This window comes from Gadus macrocephalus, chromosome 14, assembly GCF_031168955.1.
Source record: "Gadus macrocephalus chromosome 14, ASM3116895v1".
Taxonomy (NCBI): domain Eukaryota; kingdom Metazoa; phylum Chordata; class Actinopteri; order Gadiformes; family Gadidae; genus Gadus; species Gadus macrocephalus.
Window position 1 is genome coordinate 23,543,588 of NC_082395.1, and position 19,596 is coordinate 23,563,183.

The 19,596-nt window shown below is 48.1% G+C and overlaps 2 protein-coding genes across 2 annotated transcripts in view; one reads left to right on the forward strand and one right to left on the reverse strand.

Annotated features, from left to right (window-relative positions):
* The window catches only part of LOC132472014 (plakophilin-3-like), a 23,095-nt gene extending 20,627 nt beyond the window's left edge, over positions 1-2,468 (forward strand). Inside the window, exon 13 of the mRNA XM_060071412.1 lies at positions 1,705-2,468. Coding sequence (XP_059927395.1) covers positions 1,705-1,746 — 42 coding nt within the window. The 3' untranslated portion in view covers positions 1,747-2,468. The remainder of the gene's footprint in view (positions 1-1,704) is intronic.
* Positions 2,125-18,259, reverse strand: ano9b (anoctamin 9b). Its single transcript, XM_060071414.1, has 24 exons — positions 18,035-18,259; positions 17,347-17,406; positions 15,679-15,813; positions 15,427-15,566; positions 13,843-13,892; positions 13,213-13,271; positions 12,886-12,965; positions 12,365-12,499; positions 12,018-12,111; positions 11,317-11,377; positions 11,063-11,145; positions 10,601-10,705; positions 10,268-10,432; positions 9,240-9,276; positions 8,910-9,021; positions 8,682-8,739; positions 8,327-8,424; positions 7,910-8,106; positions 7,350-7,502; positions 6,864-7,008; positions 6,026-6,145; positions 5,550-5,643; positions 5,194-5,306; positions 2,125-4,723 (listed from the first exon to the last, which is right to left on the reverse strand). The coding sequence occupies exons 1-24, from the start codon at positions 18,053-18,055 to the stop codon at positions 4,624-4,626; spliced, it is 2,415 nt and encodes an 804-aa protein (XP_059927397.1). The 5' UTR covers positions 18,056-18,259; the 3' UTR covers positions 2,125-4,623.
* Between the last annotated feature and the right edge of the window lie 1,337 nt (positions 18,260-19,596).

The window sequence follows — 19,596 nt, forward strand, 5'->3', positions numbered from 1 at the left end:
TCAGGGACACCCCGGCACTCAGCTAGGAGGAGCAACCTTCCAGTTACCAGCCTAACCGTTCTTCCCTTCTGAGCCACATGCAACTCCACACAATGCAACGTCACATAATGAAAAGTGGAATTCTTATTAAAAGCACCCAGTGGGTTTTCCCATTAGTCATCAGACGGGTACGTCCGCGCCCTTAGGCTACTCAACCCAACGACCATCGCTGGGGAAGTGACCCGTCACTTCCTGTAGGGAGAGGATGTGATGAAACTGGTGTGGAGGTAGACCCTGGCTGACCGTGTTGTTATGTTTCGTTCTCAGACCTCACCAGATGTTTTTTCTATTTCCACTCTGTCCTGATCAAGCTTTTTTTCCTTTGCTCCGTTGACCTCATCTGTTTTCCCTTTGTCTCCGGCCTCCTCCCTCCAGCGTAGGGGCTCTCAGAGTCGCTCCATGGCTCTTTCACGTTCTGGGTTTAGAAAGAAGTACTGATATTCCTACTGAATGTTGTCCTGTGCTGGTACCTGTATTACGGTCCTTCCCAACAGGTTCAGGTTCTCTCAGTCGACCCCAGCCTCCCCTGCCCCCCCGCTGTGTTTTCAGTGATTGATGAGTCATGAGGAAATTCCCGCTCATGTTATCTCTGTTACAACGGTCACCTCGCCCATGCTGTCCTTCTGTCCAGCTGTGAGGCTCATTCACCAGACTTGATGTGGTTTAAGGACCCCTGCATTGACCTCAGCCCCTTAAAACATTGTATGGAATGATAATCGTTTAATATGGGGGGGTTTCTTAATCTACAAAACATGTTGTGTCAATGAGTGCAGAATAAAAGGCCAGCTGTGCTGCAGCCAGCGGAGCGTGCAGCAGAGAACACTGAGCCCAAAGAGACTGTCATGCCAGCCTCTGAAACATGGTGTGAGAGGCGGCTGGCTCCTCTTCACAGACCAGCAGGTCGGCACGGCCCGTGGAAGACAAAAGCAGCGTGTTCTGGTAGACGATATCGGCTGGTCTTTAGTGGATCAGAATATTGCACTTGTTGTTCAACATGAGCTGTTATTCACATCGTTGATGAAGAGCAACTTTTTAATCTCAGCTCTAATTGGTGCTATCAGCTGTCCTTGTTGAACTTGTTTATCTTGTGTCCGCTGCTCTGATTGGTCCAATTTCAGTAGGCTGCTCCTTTCTGGCCTGTTTCCAAGTAACCCCACATCTCAGGACAGCGCTAGTCTTCTGTGGCTCAGGGTTTGGCTCAGTGGGTTGTGTGTCCTCCAGAACACTGACTCTGGGTCTGACCGGTGAAATGTGGGGAATGTCACAAAGAGCCTCTGGCATTCTGACGGCTCCCCGTCAGCGGGGGTGAATGGTGTTCTCTTCCCATAAAGCATCTGGCTCCTTCTTGTGTTCCCTTACCGTAGAGCGGGGGCTCCAGGAGGCAGAGCAAACAGCAGCGTTCTTTTTTTTGTGTGGGAAGAGTCCAGGTTTAGCCTCCCGAAGCTCACACCATGTCACCAGAAGGTGTCCCGCTCAGTTTGAACTTGTTTCTCATGCAGTAATGCTTCTGTATTTGAATACAGAAACATAACCTACTACCAGCAAATAAAAAAATACACAATTTAATGGTATTCATCACATACTTTACTTTTAGTTTGTCAGTTGTACTTTTTGGAGTGTTTACCTCACTTCCACTAAACCCCTTTGTCTCGTTAACGGTTTCAGAAAGGATTTACCAGAAGGGACTTCACAGAAGGCAGCGTGTGAAAGAGCTGGCCGTAAGCCCCCCACTGAGCCTGGGCTGGACCACCGAGAAGCAGAACACCCCAGAACGATGACGTGATGTTCAGCACACGGCAGACTTTGAGCTGACGATGCATACGACCCCGGTGGAAGAAGGCAAAACACGCTGACGCAATTCAAGAGCTGAGTGACAGCGGTGTGATAATCTGATAGTGATTAACAGTGGATATTTCTCTTAGGCACTTAACAAAGTTGACATTCACTTTTTTTTGTATTTGCTTGCATAGATGTTAAATATGACCAAATCTGTCTGATTTCTGTTTATTTTCCTGTGTAATTTGATTGACATGTTAACAACATACAAATAGTTCATAATTCATGGCTTACCTTTGCAAAAGAGGAATCTTTTTAGGCTTCAAATGTGTGTTCCCTTACATTGAGGTACTACCTGATCTATGCATTCATAGAGGGGGAGGAGCAGGAGATCAATAGATCATAATAACATCACTGACCCAGCGAGGGTGAGACATCTTCTGGACGTCAACAGGCACACAGTCACAGTCATAACCGGCCATGGCTGTCCCTGTGGTTTGATGAACTGATCGCTTTATTGATGCAATGGTTTTGTAATAATTATAAATTGGCTTTATCTCTGCTGTTGGTATATTTTTTCTATTCAAACAAGCTAACGCTGGTAGAGATGTACATGTTTCACGAAATGTGTGACATTAAAAGCAATAACCTTGGGGATGATTGATTTTCATTAATGATCTATAGTTTGTGTAGTTATATAGATATCTTTATATATAGAAAGATGCATACATTCATGCATACACTTTTTTTTGTGTGTAAGGAAATCCATCCATCCAATTCGTACTGTTGTGTCGTGTCGTGTTTCTTTGCATAATGTTTTACATTCATTGTTGTGAATAGTTTACACTGTAATCAAACACGTGGGAAGGCAGTATTTACATAATTTATGGGGAACTTTAACCAACATGATACAGTACCACTGGGGGAATGAAACGGTACAGTACTGCACTGATCCAACACGTAACAGCTCACTGTAACAGTTCACTGTAACACTTCACTGTAAAAATAAGGCCTGTGAACAGACTGGGATGCCGCTGGCTGAGGGAAAAAGACGACTTTGGGGAGTGTGTGGAAAAACAGAAAAGGGCCAAGGGAATGTAACCTCAGCTGATAGCATCTGGAGACTGAGGGGTTGAGACGGGTTAATGAGAGATGGCCATCAGGCTAAAGAAGGACTTCTCTGGAAGAGGAGAGTCAGAGTGCAAGGGGAGACAGAGAGGGGAGGGGGAGAGAGGGGAGGGAGGGAGAGAGAGGGGAGGGAAAGAAAGGGTTGGGAGGGGTGCTCAGAGTGGAGACAAAGAGAAGGGAGGGGGAGTGGAGAGAGGGGAGTGTAGGGGAAGACCGAGCGGAGGCCACAGCTGTGAGTCTCTGGTCAACGGGAAGCAGGAGGGGGGGGGGGGGGGGGGGGGGAAGAGATGGAATTTGGGGCCAGGACCCGAACACAGGAGCGTAATCTGTGCCGGGATCAGTGCCCGGCCAAACAGCCACAACAATGGAGAACCGCTACGTGGAGGGAAGTGGCTCTGCTGGTGTACAGTAGGATGAATACACTCCCCTTTTCCTGCTGTGGACCACAGCTCCCGGTGTTACGCTCAACACAACACTGGTGTGATTTATTCAGACTTGCACCAGTTGTTTAAAGGGTCGATGTTGCAGACACTTGCTGACAGACCTCCGTCAGCATGACCTCTCTCCTTAAGGGTCGTCTTGAGGAGTTTCCGAGTTTTGTAACGTCCTGTTTTGTGCATCTTAAGTAGAAAGTGAGGTATTTCATACTCATCTAACAGACACCAATTAAAAATGGGTTGTGGCCAGATATAACCATTACATTGGTTTATAATGAAACGGTCAACGTTATGAGCTTGGCAGGTGCAGATCTATTAGCCACCACACGAAGGCAGCATAAACACGGTGGTTGGGAGGAGTAGCCGAATTTCAGAAGTGACAGATGAGTAGCCTGTAGCTCCCCCGTGTGGCCAAACGGATCAGCCCGGATTCAGCTGTAATACACCCAGACATCCTAGCATCTCCTCATCGTATGCTTTTACAGGACATTATGTGATGCATTCATACAAATGAAGTCCATAACATACCTTCAGTGTCTAAAATATGAGTCAGGTTGTATATGCATATCCATACATTGAATTATTCCTCATTAAAAACATTACAGACCCATGCAGGCATGTGCTGGCAGGAGTTTAATCTAAACTGGAGCAGTAAAACATGTCAAACGCTGGCAGTGCTTTAGAAAAAACAAACAGAACAAAAAACGCCATCAAGGACAACACAGCCGGTTCAAATCGTATAAATACTATGAAAGTAAGAAACAGAAGAGATACGAGGAGAGAATGCCCAGTCTATTGGTTTGGATTTAAGTACTTAGTAAAGATAAACGTGGCTCACCTAATTTACACTTTTTAAAAATAAACAAGGGGATAAATGTGTATGCTGTCGCTCTCTGGTCCCGTAGAAGAGTGTGTTAAAGATCCCGTCAAGAGGTCTCCAGCAACACAGAACCAGAGATGTTCAGAACAGCATTTGCTCTACCTTCCAGACAGCTCGTCATCGAGTGCCATGGGTAGAGCGGTTAGGATCCACGTTCAGAGGTTGGCCGTAGATGGAGCCTGACGGAGTGTGTGAACCATTGGCCACCAGGCGACAGGTCTGAGGAGCGTGTGAAGACGTCGTGGAGCTTTGGCTTTAAGTCTTTAAAAGAAACGGTCCCTAGGCTGCAGGCTCAGAGCATCAACATCCACATCCAAGACGTCAGGTTAGGAGCGGAAAGAAATGAATACCTGACAACCAGCTTCACCAAATCAGTTCCTCTGGCTCAGCAACGGGACACCACTGTGAGGACGTCTGTGAACATGGGATATTTACACCTGCTGCGGTTCTGATTCTCCTCTGGCTGGAATAGAAAACAAGAGAATGAACGACGCAGACAGACATCAACGTACAAACACGTAGATCCCCTGACCCAGCCTGGGGGGACCAGGAACTTCCCTCAACGCAACCCTCCAACACTCGGCCCGCTGAATACCTGCACTGAAGTGTAACGTATGAATGTATGAATGAATGAATGGATGCCATTTCATCATTTCCTCCAGAGCCTCTAAGAAAGGCCCAGAGTGTTGGCCCCAGTGGGATTGAACCTCTCACTCTGGCTCATTGGGCTAGACGAGTGTTCATCTGGATTCATGCTTACATCATTCATAATTCATCGGGGGAAATGAGATCCCTGTTCCCCGATATACTTGATCACTTGGCCTGTTTGTAAGCTTCAATACTGAATAAACTACAGTTCAGTGTAAAGCATTCTTCATCACTTTACCCTTCCGATCATATGTCATATGTTGACTCTCTCCCTCTGTCTCTTACCGGAGCTCCTCCTTCAGCCTCTTCTGCTTGTCCTCCAGTCGCTGGTTCTTCACCTGCAGCGGGTTGTTGGGTACGAACCAGGCGGCGATGAACTTACACACCACCAGCACGTGCTGTGGGGCGAAAATAAGTGAGTGAACCAACAGGAAGTGAATTAACCAACAGGAAGTGAGTGAACCAACAGACTGTGTGGACCCCAGAGGTTCTTTAACGACAGTTCCCTTGCCCACTGAACTGATGCCAGACTGTGCCTCCACACAACAGCTACCGGGTCCAAAGTAGGACAAATGACTCGATGGTGACAGAGTTGGTTAATGCATGGTTAATATTAATGCTCAGTACGTATATGGACTCACCTCGAAGAGGATGATGAAGGCAAAGCGCACAGCCAGTATGAGCCAGAACTGGGAGGTCAGAGTGTAGTCTTCATGGTGCCTGTAGTCCCTATAGCTGCACACACACACACACACACACACACACACACACACACACACACACACACACACACACACACACACACACACACACACACACACACACACACACACACACACACACACACACACACACAATTATAACTCTAAACAAGGCGCTTAACCACACAGACCGCCACCGCAGTGAAGTGTGCGTTACCATTATAGCTCCAGGCACTCAGACCAGTGGGTCCACAGAGCAGACCAGTGTGTCTACACAGAGCAGACCAGTATGCCCACACAGAGCAGACCAGTGGAGCCACTGGTCTGCTCTCTGTGGAGCAGACCAGTGGCTCCAGAGAGAGCAGCTGCAGACCAGTGGCTCCACAGAGAGCACCACTCCACTGTGGGAGACAGACCTGCACTGCGTGACGTTGAGGCCGTCGGTCATCAGCTGGGCGGTGATGAAGTCCTTCCGGACCAGCGTCTCGTTGAGGTTGGCCGTGGACAGCGTGTTCCTGATGTAGCCCTTCATGCAGCTGGGCCGGGAGAACCAGTGAACAGAACCAGTTAGCAGAGCCAGTGGACAGGACCAGTGAACAGAACCAGTGAAGGGAACCAGTTAGCAGCACCATTTAACAGAACTAGTGAACAGAACCAGTTAAACCAGTGGGACCCACCTGGGGTCCCCTGATTGCCGACGGTGTCGCCGGAGATTACAGTACAGTTATATGCTCCTATAACGGCTAGCCGTTGGGAGTTGCTGGACCGGCCGGATTGCTGAAATGATCTTTGGATATTAGATGTTTCTTTTTTATAAAAAGGTCTCTTGGACGGCCTATATAGTCGCAGAAATCACTTAATGCGCAGTCAGGCGATGAGATTACGTCTACCAGGACACTGATATTACTGGTAGCAGATCTTTGGGAAAAAATTATTTGTGAGGAGGTTGGTACCCGAATTCGTAGCTACATGGTAACTAGCACAACGTACTGTGTGTTGATACTGTTGTTAGCTCAGGGCCCGTAGCAATATCTCGATTCTAACTAGCACAACGTACTGTTGGCACTGTTGTTGGCTAAGGCCCCTTAGCAGTAGCTAGATGCTAACTAGCACAATGTACTTTGTGTTGGCACTGTTGCTAGCTAAGGCCCCTTAGCAGTAGCTAAATGCAAACTAGCACAACGTACTTTGTGTTGGCACTGTTGTTAGCTAAGGCGCTGTAGCAGTAGCTAGATGCTAACTAGCACAACGTACTTTGTGTAGACCCCGCTGACAGCACAGGGCCCGTAGTAGTAGCGGTACAGCAGGCGGGGGATGAAGTCGGAGGAGATCCCGATGACCAGGCCGTTGGCGATCACCGCCAGCACCCCAATGGCCTCCAGCACGTTGGTCCAGATACCTGCAGGGAAACCACACACACACACACACACATGAAGTAAAGGCTCTCTCGCACACGCACACGCGCACACGCACACGCACACGCACACACGCGCACACACGCACACACACACACAGTCACCCAGTCAACCAGTCTCACAGTCAGATAGTCACCCCGTCACACTGTCTCTCAGTCACAGGCACACCGTCACATCATCATACAGTCACCCACTCACCAAGTCACCCAGTCACCCACTCACCAAGTCATCCAGTCACCCGGTCACCCGGTCACCCAGTCACCCAGTCACCCAGTCACCCAGTCACCAAGTCACTCAGTCACAGACTCTTGGAGCAGGGCCTCACCGATGTCGTTGGTTTTCTTGGGGACCAGCCGGCGCTCAAGGCTGATCATCTTGATGGCGTCCAGACGGATCTCAAAGATGTTGTTGAGGAGAGCGAGGAGGGGAGCGAGGGGGAAGGCCGCCACAAAGATGGTGGTGAAGCTAAACTGGACCACTGGAGGAGGGAGACGCCAACAGAGTCTATGTGTTAGAGTATAATAGAGGAGAGGAGGGCAGTAATAGAGAGGAGAGGACAGCTGTAATAGAGGACAGAGGACAGCAGTAATAGCGAGGAGAGGACAGCAGTAATAGAGAGGAGAGGACAGCAGTAATAGAGGACAGCAGTAGTAGAAAGGAGAGGAATAGAGAGGAGAGGACAGCAGTAATAGAGAGGAGAGGACAGCAGTAATAGAGAGGAGAGGACAGCAGTAATAGAGAGGAGAGGACAGCAGTAATAGAGAGGAGAGGACAGCAGTAATAGAGAGGAGAGGACAGCAGTAATAGAGAGGAGAGGACAGCAGTAATAGAGAGGAGAGGACAGCAGTAATAGAGAGGAGAGGACAGTGAGTCAGGAGGCCACACCCATCTCCAGGAACTCGTTGAAGAGGCTGAAGGCGTTTGTGTCAGCCAGGTGGTAGTTGAGCAGCCAGTTCCGTAGCTTGCAGACGTCACACGGCTCCACGCAGCCGCTCTCGTCGCGACACGTCTTCCTGTAGCAGTGCCCGCACTTCCTCTCCATCCTCTTTGCCTTCCTCCTCAGGAAGAACTGCTTACACCAGCTGAGGGCCAGAAGACACCTGCTCAGTCCCCCTTCACCTCATTCCTGGCCCCTGACCCTTGACCCCTAACCCCTGACCCCTCACCCCTGACCTCTCAACCCTGACCCCTAACCCTGGGTAGCCAGACCTACCCTGACCAGAGATCACAAACTGAGATCTAAGGTCGGTAGGTAGTATTTTACAGTGTGCGTGGGGAAGCTGGGTGTGGTGAACCACTCACGGCACAATGAATTCAAAGACGTTGTTGAGCGTCTGCTTGAGCACCATGACGACAGCCATCTGGATGAAGAGGTCCGTCAGACACCCACTGGGGTGACACTGGAGGGGAGGGTTAGAGACAAGGGAGGGTCAGACACCCACCGGGGTGGCACTGGAGGACAAGGGAGCGTCTCAAAAGTGTACAGTACTGACACATAACATGGGTATAACACCGTTTCTTGTGGACAGTAAATCAAATCAATACATGTGACACTACAATTAGGACTATGGACATATTGTTCTGCTCCTCATCTATCTATAAATGTATTTAATAACAAAAGAGTCTCTTCAGGTGTGATTCTAAAGGCGTTGTTCACCTCCTCCAGCCTCCAGCGCCCGGCCACACGGACGTAGCTCCCCGGGTACCCGTTGATCCTGAGGAGGAACGGGTAGGTGAGACAAGTGTTGCTCCCCACACACACACACACACACACACACACACACACACACACACACACACACACACACACACACACACACACACACACACACACACACACACACACACACACACACACACACACACACACACACACACATAGTACCTGCCCATGAAGAAGGCCACGTAGAACAGGGAGGAGAACAGCGTGAAGAACTGGAAGGTGAACATCTTCACGGTGAAGCTCCTCTCCGTGGCCGTAGACGAGCGCGTTCTCTCTGAGGAAAGATCGTAATATACGGACTGAACGCTTTCTGATTCTCTCCTGTATTAACATCTCTCCTGTATTAACATATTAGGACGTTTTGTCCTAATAATTAGTTCATATCATATAATCATCACCCATTCATCCTTTCATATTTTCCATTACAAAATAATACCTACATTCCTGATTTATTGGTATGGATTATACATCTGTTCTTCTCATGTGTCTTACCTAGGTCACACAGCTTGAGGGCCACCCATCGGTTGACCTGTTCAGAGAGGGGTCAAAGGCTCGAAGGGTCAAAGGCTCAAAGGGTCAAAGGCTCAAAGGGTCAATCTCCAGGCCACTGTTAGGGGCAGGTCAGATAGGGCAGGTAGGCCCTTTAGCATCTCTGTAGGTCTTCCACAACACAGAGTGTGGGTCTGCTCCTTTCACCATGCTAATGACGCCCCAACCGACGGCCTAACAGCAACATGATTGGCCAAGACAAATATGAAGCAGAAGAAAGTGACCCGTCCTGTTGGGCCAGATCTGACCCCATCTGCCCATCGTGTCTGGATCGGACCCTGAAGTCTGACCAGTGGGGTCCGACCACAACAGCTCTGGGGTCTATGAAGGGACCTGAGCAGGGAGCAGGGTCTTACTGGGTCGAGGTCTGAATGGAGGGATCATGAGGGGGGTCTTACCCGGGTCATGAGGGGGTCTTACCCGGGTCATGAGGGGGTCTTACCCGGGTCATGAGAGGGTCTTACCCGGTCATTATCTGGATGGGGGGATACTGAGGGGGTCTTACCCGGGTCATGATGGTGGGGTCCTGAGGGGGTCTTACCCGGGTCATGATGGGGGGGTTCTGAGGGGCTCTTACCCGGGTCATGATGGTGGGGTCCTGAGGGGGTCTTACCCGGGTCATGATGGTGGGGTCCTGAGGGGGTCTTACCCGGGTCATGATGGGGGGGTTCTGAGGGGCTCTTACCCGGGTCATGATGGGGGGTCCTGAGGGGGTCTTACCCGGGTCATGATGGGGGGGTTCTGAGGGGCTCTTACCCGGGTCATGATGGGGGGGTTCTGAGGGGCTCTTACCCGGGTCTTGATGGGGGGGTTCTGAGGGGCTCTTACCCGGGTCATGATGGGGGGTCCTGAGGGGGTCTTACCCGGGTCATGATGGGGGGGTTCTGAGGGGGTCTTACCCGGGTCATGATGGTGAGGTTCTGAGGGGCTCTTACCCGGGTCATGATGGGGGGGTTCTGAGGGGGTCTTACCCGGGTCATGATCTGGATGGTGAGGTAGTGCAGTACGGCCCCCAGCAGCACGGCCACCGTGTTGGCGTGGTCCCGGATGAACTCCCAGCTGCCCTCCGACAGCAGCGGGGCCGCCACCACGCGGAAGACCACGATGGCATGGGCGATCCCGATGATCACCACCAGCTGGACACACGCACACACACACACACACAACCAAACGCACGTAGAAACACACACACACACACAGACACACACACACACGTACACACAGACACATAGTGAGTGAGTGAGTGAGTGAGTGAGTGAGTGAGTGAGTGAGTGAGTGAGTGAGTGAGTGAGTGAGTGACTCACCATCAGGGTCACGAGGATCAACACCAGCATGCTGCTGAGGTAGGAGTGCCTGAAGTGTTTGGGTTTACAGTCCTGGTCGTTGACGATGTCCAGGATCAGCTCCTCCTGGGGAACAGGTCAGCCCCAGGTCAGAGGTCAGAGGTGAGGGCCAGTTCTGTCCCCACTACACCAGCTTAGAGTTTAAACGCCTTCATCCGTCTCTATGCCGGCAGCCCAGACTCAATCCGGCGTAAGAAAAGGTGTCCTTTAGGTGTCCAAGGGTAATCTTAAACAACATAGCGTGGACACGGCCACAGTGTGGTAGGTGCGAGTGTGGGGGTCAGATAGGTCACATAGGTTTAGGATAGGTCAGAGGGGTCAGAGATATCAGACAGGTCAGAGAGGTTTAGGATAGGTCAGAGAGGTCAAATAGGTCAGATAGGTTTAGGATAGGAAGCCAGTGGGAGTGTTCAGACCGCTTACCTCCTCCTCACACCAGTCGTAGACCTTCCACTTGGACACGTGTTTTGCCCGCTGCCTCTTCCACAGCTCCAGGAACAGGGTGGCTGATGGGAACAAGACGCTCAAATAGACGGACTACAAGATGGAGGACATCAAAGCACTGGGCAGCTTATGTGAAAACACAGAAATTACGATTTCATTTTGAGTACAATCGGCTGTGAAATCGGCCCGATTGTAATCTAAGTGTAGAGTGTTAATAACGTGGTCATTCTCACCCCATATGGCCATGGACATGGCGAAGGCCACCGTGGCCTCATTGTCAAAAAGATGGCTGACCTGGTATACCGAGGGACAAACGTGGGCTTTGTCAATATCCTGGTTTTACTGAGCTGCATATTATACCTCAACTATTGTGATGCGATGTAGAAAAAAAGAGAAAGAAAGAAAGAAAGAAAGAAAGAAAGAAAGAAAGAAAGAAAGAAAGAAAGAAAGAAAGAAAGAAAGAAAGAAAGAAAGAAAGAAAGAAAGAAAGAAAGAAAGAAACAGGGCAACAAAACGTATCCCAATCTAATGTTTTTTTTCCCTCTTTTACTATTTTTCTCTCGTTGTTAATAAGGGCGTATTAATCGACTCAGAGTCATCAAGGACGTCGTTAGACTTATTTTGGCGGGTTTAAGCCCCCCCCCCCCGAAGATGTTCAGAAGCCCCCCCTAGAAATTAGTATAATTATTGTCAAGGAAATTGTAACATGCCTGCACTTAACATAATAAGCCAGACTATGAGTTGAAATAAATACTTATACAATTAGAAGTTGTCTTTAATTTGGATTAAAATTGTTTCAGAGAGCGCATTGATGGATAAATTTTTTCTAACCTATTTTCCTTGAACTCACCGCAATATGTAGACTTAAATCATACCAACTCTTACCTTTGTTTAGCTTATTTATATTTTATATTTATATTTTTTTTAGGCTCACCTTGGCGTACGCACACGTGTCCGACAGGTTCCAAACCGGGCACCTCTTGTCACAGCGCGGGCACATAATGATGTCAGACTCACACACCTCCTTACTGAAAGAAACCAGCAGAGGGAGCATTGGAAGGAGGAGACAGAAACAGCCTCACACCCATCAGCGTGTTCCCGCTGAGGAGCGGACCTCAACAGGCCTGCCCGGAAGAGCGGGCGGCAGAGAACCGCTCTCCGAAGAGCGGTTCATCACATCTTTAAGAACACTAAACTCATACATGTTTTCTGAGCCGTGATTTAGGCGGATAACGTTTGGAAGGAGGCGTACGAACGGTCTGTCGGTCTGTGACCACCTACATGAGCGGGTTGCTGTTGAAGAAGGCCAGGCCGTACAGGAACACCAGCATCCCCAGCACGGCGGCCGGGACCAGCAGCTTGGTGTACCAGTCCAGCCACAGGTAGTACAGCGCCACCTTCTCCCCGAAGTACGCCCTGTTCAGAACACAAGCACAGCGCTGTCACCGGGGGACGCGGCCACACGCAGGGGTCCTCAGGACCAGGGAGACAACGAGAGGGGAGGGAAGACACGGGAGGGGGGGGGGGGGGGGGGGGGAGAGGGGAGGGGGGGGGGGGAGAGGGGAGGGGGGGGGGCTGGGGAGACGGGAGGGGGGGGACAGGGGAGAGGGGACAGAAGTTAGGGGAGGGGGGGACAGAAGTGAGGGGAGGGGGAGACAGAGGAGATAAGGGGAGGGACAGGCGAGGGGGAGGGGGGGAGAGGGAAGGGGGGCACATATGAGACAGGGAAGGGGGGGAGACAGGGGGACATAGGGGAGGGGAGGGGCTGAGAGACGAGAGGGGGGAGAGGAGCGAGGACTGACTTGACTTCGTTGAACGGCTGGCGGATGAACAGGCTGGACCACCGGGCCCAGTTGGTCCTCAGTTCCTTCTGGGCCCTTTTCTGTGGAACACGGGACACATGGAAAGAACCGGTCAGAACCCCGAGGCTACACAGAAGGTTTGAAGTGCGTTGACGGTGAGAGGTTTATGAATGACCTTCCAAGGAGATCTCCTCATGGCCTCTGCATGGGGGGGGGGGGGCATTTTAATTCCAAAGCAGTGTTTTCACGTCAATATGCAAACGACGCACAGGCTTTTACACAACTGCTAAATTTTGCTGAGTCAGGTCAATCCAAGGATGCCCTCACCTCGTGGAGACAGAAGAACGTCTCAAACACATGCTTCTTCAGCAGCTCATGAAGGTCCTCTGAGAGAGAGAGAGAGAGAGAGAGAGAGAGAGAGAGAGAGAGAGAGAGAGAGAGAGAGAGAGAGAGAGAGAGAGAGAGAGAGAGAGAGAGAGAGAGAGAGAGAGAGAGAGAGAGAGAGAGAGAGAGAGAGAGAGAGAGAGAGAGAGAGAGAGAGAGTGTCATGGCCTGTCTGTTTCCTTGTCTTGTTTTGGTGTGTTACCTGTTTTACTTTGGTATCTGTCTTGTTTCTCCCCATGCCAGTTTTCCCTACTGTGTGATTACTGCTCCCTCCCCTAATGTGTTTCAGCTTTTACTCGTTGCGTGCCCTGTGTTTGGTATTAAAACCCTTGTCTTTCCTTTGTTCCTTGTCGGATCATTTTAGTTTGTGGTGAGTTGTGTCCTGTGTGTTACCCGCGTCACCTAGACAAAACTAGGTATCGCCTCCTAGTGGTTGAAATACGTTTTTTTAAATTATGACATGTGGTCGATGTGATCAGATCACCACTGCTAAAGGCTTTTTCAGCACCCTACATATTTCCTCCTCCTTTAGAATAAGGCAATCCAGAGCTTTTAGAGAAAACGTTTCCTTACCTCCATTATCGAGATATGTGTGATGCAGGATGTGGTGAACAATCCGGATCCTAGGGACATAATGGACATGGAGGAAGAGTGGAATAAAGTGGCCTGTCAGCACATTATTTGCTAAGGGAGGGAGAGCGACTGGAGGTCTTAAACCAAAGCAACACCATCCGTCTAACGAGAGAGAGTCGCATTAGCCTCAGAGAGCTCTTGACCTGCTGCTGGTGTCTTACATGCGTGTAGGAGTGTGTGAGTGTGTATCAGGCAGTGGTGTAGTCTACGTGATACGCAGGTATACGCCGTATACCCACTAGGAACGCACCAGGATTTGCGTATACCCACTTAAAAATGTGCACGGATACGTATCAATCGTCTTGTGACAGATCTTTCACTTCTGTGTTTATTTTTCGCAAATACCGGTTGGGTATAACTGCAATAAAATACTTTAAGCAGGGGAAGTTATCTCCTACATTCACCATTCATAAAATTCCCCCTGCGCGCTCGCGCTCTGCCCTGTCTGTTACGAAGCGCGAAGCTGCCCCTGCATCTCCGCACGTTAGTTGCGGGCCGAGCCCCTCCTTCTCGCGTGTGTGTGCGTGCGCATGTGTGTGTCTAGTCCTCCCATATTAATGTGTAAACCACATAACAAGCAGTCAACAGAAGACAATGTTTTAATCCCACTTTATATCTCCTTGTTACTTTTAGATGAGAACCCCTGTCCAGCCTTTCAGACTGGGTGTCAGGCTAGGAAATTTTAAAACAGGCATCCTCTTTTAGAGTGAAGGGAAAAAAAGTTAGGTAAATGTCAGCCAACATACAGTTGGTATACACAATTGAAATTCATAATGTTAATCACTATGCAAATGAGAGTATAGCTAATTCATGGTCATTTTTAAGGTGCAGTAATTTCACAATTTTACACAATTCAATTACTGTATGGTATGTTAGATAACAACAGTAAGAGCTCAAATTAGAGCAATTGAAAGAGTGAAACATTAGTCTCCTGTCATCTCCTTCTCATGCACTGGTTAGCCATGGTTGTAAACAGTTCATTAAATTATTTTGAGTAGATTTTGTCCTTGTTTAGCATGTGCTATTGCTACTATAGATATACAAAGGACAACTTGTCATTTATGTGTTCTATTTGTTCATACTGTTATTAAAACTGATAAACCTACCCAGCCTTCCATGATTGTTGATAATCGTTATACTCTTAAATCAGCGGGTTGTAGACCCCTGCGTTGGTGAGTGTGGTGCGACACCCCATAAGTGCCACACACGTACACGTACCGGTGGGACGGGTTTGTACGAGGCTGGGAGGGTATCATCACAGTATACTCACTACAATAAAATAGACTACACCACTGGTATCAGGTACATACGTGTCGCTGTGTGTATCCATGCGTGTATGGGTGTGTGTATGAGGTACATGCGTGTAGGGCTGTGTGTATGAGGTACATGTGTTTAGGGGTGTGTGTATAAGGTACATGCGTGTCGCTGTGTGTATACGTGTGTATCAGGTACATGCGTGTAGCTATGTGTTTGTACAACTAACGTTTGTGTAGTGTAGCTGTGTGTATCAGCCGTGGGTCGTACCGGGTGGACTGCGGGACCACCGCCTTGGGTTCTTCGATCCAGTTGCAGGCGTCAGAGACCTTGAGCAGGTACTTGTAGTCCTCAAACACTTCGTTGGGGGCCCGCAGACCGTAGAACAACTTGTCATCATGGGGGATTTCCTGAAAGGACATGTTGACAATGTCGGATTACGTTCCCTTTATTGGGGCTGTAAAGATTAGTTGATTGATTGCTTATGTTGCCAGCACAGTGAACCGTTCACTGGGAGCTCACCAGCACTTTGATGTTCTTCTTCCTCAGCATCTCGATGAAGGCCTTCTGCTTCATGGTCCTCTGGGTCTCCTGGCCCCCCTCTGCCTCCTCGTCCTTATGGCCCACCAGCACGTAGTCATAGCTCTTCTGGGGGGCCTGGCATAGGGACACAAGCATTAAGGCACTGACTCACGAAAGAAGCACTAAAGGGCTGATTATGGTCCTACGTTCACGCAACGAAAGGGGGTTACGGAGCCCTTACGTCCTTGTGGACCCTCCTTGCTTTTACCGCAAGGGCCTGACGTGCGCCTCCCAAAAATTGTAACCTTCCGTTGAGGCGATGCAGCAGCAAGGGCCTTGATTGGTCCGCTTACTAAAACCTGACACAGAACCATAAGGTTGAAGACTGCGTCGAAGCGACTGCGTGGTCATTGCGTTGTGCGAACGTGGAACCATAATCAGCCCTTAAGGCTCACTGAATCTAAGTACACAAGCATTAAGGCTCCCTGACTCTATGGACACATTACGGCTCACTGACTCTTAGGAGTCGAGCATTAAGGCTCACTGACTAACGACACAAGCATTAAGGCCAACAGACTAAGTACACAAGCACTAAATCTCACTGACTATTTTATTATAAAGGTGGCTGGTACACTCATAAAACATGTTTGTTTGAGTCTGCCCTCTGGGCCATCATCATAACAAAAGCCAGAGGGAGTTGTTGATCAGGATTTAATTATGTGTACATCGCCACCTGAAATTCATGCTAAGCTATCGAGCACTGAGGCTAAATACTCAACCCACAGCCTACAAGGCAATATTCTGCTCAATGCAAACATGGGTTTGCAGTGACTACGACTTTGGCTAAGCTAAGTGGTTGATCTTACTGTTGTAATCTTACGATCCAGGTTTTAATGGTTTCAGGTTTGACGAGGCGTGCTATTGAAGAGGCCATGTTTGGCAAACGACTGCAAACGTTAGATCTTATCACTCTGACATACAAATAAAGCCTCGCAGCAAGGGTTCAGGAATGCTGTCAGTACAACAACACACAACACTGACCCACACAGCACTGACCCATTACAGGTTACTGGCCCGTCAGTCCTGCTTCCAGGGGTTAAGATCCCCTCTTTTTATGTCTGTGAGATTGGCCTATCACAGAGTGTATCTGGGTGAGCTGGTGAGCGCGGGTGGAGATAAAAGGAGTGTAGTACAATACCGCACAACTGTACACTTTCTGACAGTTGGCCTGTAAGATAAGATACGATAAACCTCTATTAACCCATTAAGTTGATTCAGGTGTTAAGCAGGTACATAGAGGGACCAATCCCAGATAACACAAATACAGTCCTATGAATGAATGAAATAAAGATCAAGTAAAACACAGAAGCGCTGATCAGGAATACCTGATCTCTGAAAAGACTGAGAGTCTGACAGGAGATGACAGTCTGTCAATATGTAAGTCTCAGTTTGTATCAATCCCTCTCTATATATATAAATAACATATTCTTGCTACTACTGGATGTTTGATACAGGATGATACATATTCATGAAAACAAACACACTACACGTGGTCAGGTATCAAATGTGATTTAAGAGACTGCTAGTTGTGTTTGGATGTCCAGGAAAGTTCATCACCGTTATAACAGTGTTATTATTTGTGTAATAGACTGATTTCAGAATGCTCACCAACACGGGCAGAAGGGGAGATCTTTGAGGGAAATCCCTGTCAGACAGCTCGATGTCCTCCTACAACACAAAAAGACCGGATTAACAATCAACACTCCTTTCTTCAGTATCACACACACACACACACACACACACACACACACACACACACACACACACACACACACACACACACACACACACACACACACACACACACACACACACACACACACACACAAACATCAACACAATCACACATAAACAGGTCCTGTCTTGTCCGGAACAGAAACCTGCAAGCTATCTTACTCGTCCACACAGTCGTTGGGTTTGTACATAAATCTAGAAGTAACAGTTCATAAATGTCGTCATGAGAGATAGAATACGTGGGTGGTTTCAAGGAGGCAAAGAACAGCGAGGTTTAAAAAGGGGGCCACACATAAAGCAAAGCAGGGGCCCAGATCAGGGGCCTCTCTCTGTCTGAGTAACTCACCAGTCTCCCGTGAATGTGACTGAGAAACGTCTCTCTATGCGGGGGGGAGGGGAATATAAACTAATTAACCCCAACACTTTATAAATGGATGGCCTATAGCCTCAAGAGAAACCAAAATGAAAACTTTTAATGTGCTGAAAAAGTATGAGCAATCAACGCCAATCGGCTTTCACTATGGTTGTTTACCACAGCCTACATGAACTGTCGTCTTCTTACCTTGGCTTTTCTGCAGAACATGATGAGGGCGGATTACTCGTTACTACTGCGGAGAGAGAGTCCAGTCATATCCAATGGCGCACATTACTGTCGGTGTCCACTGTTCCGGAGAGACCGTCGTCCATCTGGGCCATACATCAGAACAACACCTCACAGATACTCACTTCCGCATTGTTAAGTAGTTGCAGGTAGCTTTCTGACTGTTGCTCCTCACCTGTACTCCTGTGTGACGTCACCCCAGGAGCACGGAGATAAAAAGGCCACTCCGACGCGTATGCCCAAATATGGCCATTCTGCACCACGCCAAGGTACACGCACCTAACATGTGGAAGAGCTGCAGAGAAGGCAAATGAGTTCTGGGTGGACCACTCTGATCTGCAGCAGCGTCTCATCCCACATGCAAACCAGTCTCATGAAAGAGCATAGCGAACGGTAGCATTTGAATAACCGTATCAGCATAGATAGGCCTTTAACAACCTATTCTCTAGTTTATAGACTAGCATTTATTTTCTTCCCTACTTGCTGTTTGTTCAGGGTAGCCTATATTGTAGGCCTTCACAAATCAGTGCTGCAGAATGTTAATATGTGCTCATTTTTTACTCCTTTCACAATGAAACCCCAGCTTTACTGGGATAGACGATATGTAGGTTTAATGGGAAAGCCGATATGTAGAGGTATATTGTGAAAGACGATATGTAGAGGTTTACCGTGTATCGGGACGATATGTCGGTTTACTGGGACAGACTCATATCGTATCAGAACGTGACTAGAATCAGGAGTCAGTGTACAAAGGGGGACACCATGTCTGTCCAGTTTCTCTTATTTGTTGAAACATGCCAACAAACTCTAGCTCGAAGAGAAACAACGAATTGGAGAGGGAAACCCAAAATGTTAATTAGCCGGTGTAGTTCTAATTTGCATTGGAGAGCTTCTGTCTAGCATGGTTTATAATAGAATAGTTCAGAGGAAACGGTTTTACTGGTCATCCCCAACTTTTTAGACTGCATGGACCCCTGACATTGATGAATTAAACATTGTTTTATTATCTTTAAATAAGATGGACATTTGATTTTTTTTTATTCCACATTTCTCTTCTGTAATTTATATTTTTAATAATGTAATTTCTTTTACATTGTTCACAAAATTTTCGATAATTATATTATATATTTCCATTGGATTGTATTTGTCAGCTAATCAAACTAAATTCTGATTACTTTTCATTTCAGTTTAGTGATAGGTCATTTGTGACTCAATGAAAGGTTCAATTCCTTGCTGAATGATGATCAGAGTATCTACCGTTGATCCAACCTCAAGATTCCTTATTATGGTTTTCTCTAGCGACTACGGAGCACAATTAAAATATCATATTCTAGGATAAGGTCAAATGTTAAATGCAACCCCGTCATTCATGTGCAGATGCTTTTTCATATTGCTAAAATGTAATCAATTCACTTTTCAAATGTCTGAAGTTAAATTTTTTAATTAAAGCTAATTGTTAAATGATGTCTTTAGTTTTCTTTATAAAAAAATATAATGCAACAGGGCAGTTTAAGTACAGCTTG